We start from the raw sequence: 4,304 nt of genomic DNA, 5'->3' as shown, positions 1-4,304 counted from the left end.
ATTTATTTAATTTAGTACAAGGTCTACAGGGTCTCACTATGTAGATTGGACTCAGTGATTGTCCCGTTTTCAGCCTCCCAAGTGCTGGGATTACAGGCGCATGTCACCATGCCCAGTCTTAATCACTGTGTCAACGCGCCTCAGGGGCAGAGCCAGCACAGGCATGCCAAGGATCAAACTCAGTCCCTGCCTCTGCCTAAACAGGTGCTTTAATCCACTGGCCAGCACTGTTTGTTTTTTGAGTCATGCCTTGCTATTTAGTTTAGGCTGGCCTTGTGAACTTGTGGTGATCTGATCCAACTGCTTCAGACTCCTGAGTGCTAGGGTTATATGCCTGGCTCAAACAAAAATTTTGAGGTACAAGAGAAAGGGGCCAGAAAAAGAAATCGGAAGTGTTGTGTACATGTACCAACTCCCCATAATGAATGTAATCATGTGTACTGTAAATATCTAATTATAAAAATAAACAATATATAAACTTTTTTTGTGGTGCTAGGGATTGGAAACTAGGCCCTTCTGCATGCACTCTATCACTGAATTATGTCCCCAGTCTCTTAAATAAAATACTTTACTTATTTTTATGTATTTTATTATAGGGTCCCACTACACAGATTGGACTCGTACTGATCCTGTTTTCAGCCCCCCAAATGCTAGGATTACATGCATGTGCCACTCTGCCCAGTCTTAAAATAACTTTTATTTATTTGTTTTTCTTTCTTTCTTTCTTTTTAAATATTTTTATTTGAAAAGGAGTCAAGCCTGTAATCTCAGCACTCAGGAGGCAGAGGCAGGGGACTTTCATAAGTTCCAGGCTAGTCTGGGGTACACAGTGAGTTCAAGGTCATTCTGAACTAGTGAGACCTTGTTTTGAAAAAAGAAAAATAAATAAATGCAAGCAATTGAGCCAGATGTCATGGTTCACATCTGTGATTTCAGTAGTTGGGAGGCTTAGTGAAATTGAGATCACTTTCATTTTTTGTATTGTCATAAGCAGACACAACAAACATTTTCAAGTTTTATCTGTGCTTTGTCATCCAGTCACTAAGGTAAAATAAACATTCAGAAGAAAACTTTGGGGTCAAAAGGTATGCACTGGATACAGAGGTAGTCAGAACACTGGACAATCCTACCAACATTGCCTAAGTGCCCATACAGTCTAAAAACCCCTATTAACATCTCTGAGTGTTCACTTGGCCAAAACTACTCTGATTGTCATTTTAACTTGGACATTTAGCCATTTGGTTTTTCTTTTTTTCTTTTTTTTTTTGGCGGAACTGGGGATTGAACTCAGGTAGGGAAGCACTTATTCTACCATCTCCCCGGACCCTGGTTTTCTTTTTTAACAAATTACTTCTTTGTACCTTTTGCCCATTTTTCTATTTGAAATCATCTCCAGCTTTTATATTGGTATGTAAGAGCCAACACAGATACTAATATGAACACAGCTATTAAAGCTATCAATCTCTTGTTATAGTCCTGTAAGCTTTCTCCCATGGTTGTATGTACATATGTATGTATGTATGTATGTATGTATATGTTTATTTATGGTACTGAGAAAAAAAAATTATGGTACTGAGGATTGAATTCAAAGCCTTCAAACTGGGGCTGGGGAGATGGCCCAGTGGAATAAGCACTTCCCTAGCAAGTGCAAGGGTCTGAGTTCAATCCCTGGTTCCGCAAAAAAAAAAAAAAAGTCTTCAAACTGAGTTACATCCCAGCCCTTTATTTTTATTCTGAGACAGTGTCTTGCTGAAAGTCACTTATTATCTAGACTTGGCTTAAACCTGCAATCCAGCCTCATCCCCAAAGTGCTAGGATCACGAGTACACTTCTTTATCCAGTTTTTGTTGTTGTTGTTGTTGTTGTTGTTGTTTGTTTGTTTGCTTTGTGTGTGGTGGCAGGGATTGAACCTGGGGTCTGGCTCATGCTAGGAACATGCTTTGTCACTAAGTCTCATCCCCAGACCTACCTTATATTTCTTTTTTTTTCCCCCTGGTGGAACTGGGGATTGAACTGAGGCCCTTGTGCTTGCCAAGCAAGCACTTACTCTAATGAGCTATCTCCCCAGCCTCTACCTTATATTTCTGACATTTACTTATTATGGATTTGTCATCATTTTCTTTTATACAGCAGGGTTTGTTTTTTTTTTCCACATTTGTCTGTTTCAGAATACTCACATACATAGCCAGGCATGATGGCACATGCCTATAGTCCCAGAACTTGGGAGCTGAAGCAAGTGGATTGCTGTAAGTTTGACACCAGCTTGAGCTACTGTATTAGTCAGGGTTTTACTAGAGGAACAGATATATTACAAGGAACAGATATAATGGTCCAGGGGGTGGAACCTCTAAGTGATCCAGTCAAGTTGACACAATGTATTGACCACTCCAGCTACATACTGTAGTGAGTTCAAAGCCCACCTGAACTTCATAGTGAGACCCTGTCTAAATAAACCAAAACAATACACATATATATATTTAACAGTGCTGACACTCCAGGATAGTCCTGTTGGTGCCCTTTCTTGTTTTCTAGTGCTCTCCAGGAGCAATGCGCCTGACGTTTTCCCTCTCCAGATCCTTATCTCTTTTCCTACAGCAGCCTCAAGGCACCATCGTATCCTATAGCAGTGTTCTATACTAGAATTCTAGAAAAGTAGGGGCTCCATTCTCATCACTCTTGTGTCTCCAAGAGCATGGTAAACACCTGCTGAATCAAGGGACCTACCTCTTACTGGTCTCTCTGCCCCTCTATAATAAACTGTCTACATCCTGGTGACCAAACTGATCTTTTAAAGATCTAAATCAAATTATGCTTCCCAGCACACTTTAGGCTAAACGTTAAGACTCTACTCTTCATCATTAGTGCTTCTCCACCCTCAAAGCCCACTCGTCTCTGCTGCATGGACTTGGGCCTTCTACCTTTTCCTCAGTTGTGTCAACAGGGCCGCGGGACGGCTGTCTCCTAGTCATTCAGGGCCAGCAAAGTCATATTCTCTAACAGCCAGCTTATATGAACTCCCCAGTACTGGAAGGTCAATCCTCTGATTCTCTGCAAAACAATCTACGTCTCTCCTTCCTCGTTTCTTGTTTTTAATGCCGCCTCAAAGTCCCGTGGATATACTAATTTTAGAGTATTTCTCAAAAGAAAGGAAGCAAATAAGGGGAGGATCCCGGTGCACCTGCGTTTCCCTAACCTCCCTCGCAGCGCACCTGGGCCTCGGCGCTCCGACGCTCCTCCCAGTCGCGGCAGCTGGCCAGGTCGCGCAGCCACTGCTCACAAGCTGGACGCTCTCCGTGGACGTAATAGTGGTGTAGGAAGTGTCTGGCGCTGCGGCAGAGCTTCCACTCGGCGTGGTAGGTCTCGCAGGGCCGCGGAGGCTGCGGCGAAAGGCGATGTCTGAGCAGGCCTGGTGCCCCGCTCCAGGTCCCCAGTCCCGTCCCACCTCCACCCCCAGAGAGGAACCAGTTAATCTTGGTCCGCCTGGATGCCCGAGGAACCTTAGGGTCAACTACACTCACCCGCCAGCTGCCACTGTCTGCCATGTCAAGAATACCGCCAAACCCCGCCTCCCTACCCCAGCAGCCAATGAATATCGGTTGCGTATGACAGACAGACAAAATAATAAATAAGCTCCGGGATATCGGAGCTAAATTCTCATTCACTTCCTCAAGAAGCGCCAATAAACAGCATCCAGGCCTGAACAGAGCAGCCAATAACAGCCACAGGAGGTGCTACGCAGGGACGGGCGGGGTAGGGCCGCAGGGCTTGGTCTGAAGGCTTGGAGCTGGGCTGCACGGTCGGTCGGTCGGTCGGTCGGTCGGTCGAGCGGTCAGCTATCTCTGGAACCCTTGGGCTCAGGTCTCTTCTTCCCAGCAGCTTTTATTTTTAAAAACCTCGATGACCTGGTTCACCGCTGGCAGCACACACTGGAGGCGGTGGAACCTGGTAGGTATATAGCTACAGTAATCAAGCCTTGAGTGTCTCCTCAGGGCAGAGGTAAACTCAACATAACCAGGTTTGATTCAGCATGATGTGTGTGCGGGGGGACCGCTGGGTGGGGCAAAGGCGCTGTGACAGAATTTCACTGCCTGTTTTTACTTGAAATTCTTGACTAAGAATTACTCTCAAGGAAAAAAAATTAACTGGATTAATTGGCTAGAAGATCTCTCATAAAAAGTGAAGATCTGAGGCTAAATTAAAGCTAATCAAAACAGCTTTAGTGATGTTTACTATTCACAGGCTGTGGGTTAAATCCCAGAAAATGAATGAATGAATGAATGAATAAATAAGACAAAAAGACAAGC

General features: G+C 44.3%; 1 protein-coding gene across 1 annotated transcript in view; it reads right to left on the bottom strand.

The window, feature by feature from the left end:
- Positions 1 to 3,617, bottom strand: part of CUNH22orf39 (chromosome unknown C22orf39 homolog) — a 6,260-nt gene extending 2,643 nt beyond the window's left edge. The window contains exons 1-2 of the mRNA XM_004627986.2: positions 3,519 to 3,617; positions 3,210 to 3,377 (exon numbers count right to left, since the gene is read on the bottom strand). Of these exons, the coding sequence (XP_004628043.1) occupies positions 3,210 to 3,377; positions 3,519 to 3,542 (192 nt within the window). The 5' untranslated portion in view covers positions 3,543 to 3,617. The remainder of the gene's footprint in view (positions 1 to 3,209; positions 3,378 to 3,518) is intronic.
- Positions 3,618 to 4,304: the final 687 nt, after the last annotated feature.

The sequence above is a fragment of the Octodon degus genome, unplaced genomic scaffold (assembly GCF_000260255.1).
Source record: "Octodon degus isolate 3935 unplaced genomic scaffold, OctDeg1.0 scaffold00021, whole genome shotgun sequence".
Classification (NCBI taxonomy): domain Eukaryota; kingdom Metazoa; phylum Chordata; class Mammalia; order Rodentia; family Octodontidae; genus Octodon; species Octodon degus.
Note: the sequence above shows the minus strand (reverse complement) of the source record. Positions and strands in the feature narration are given on the sequence as shown.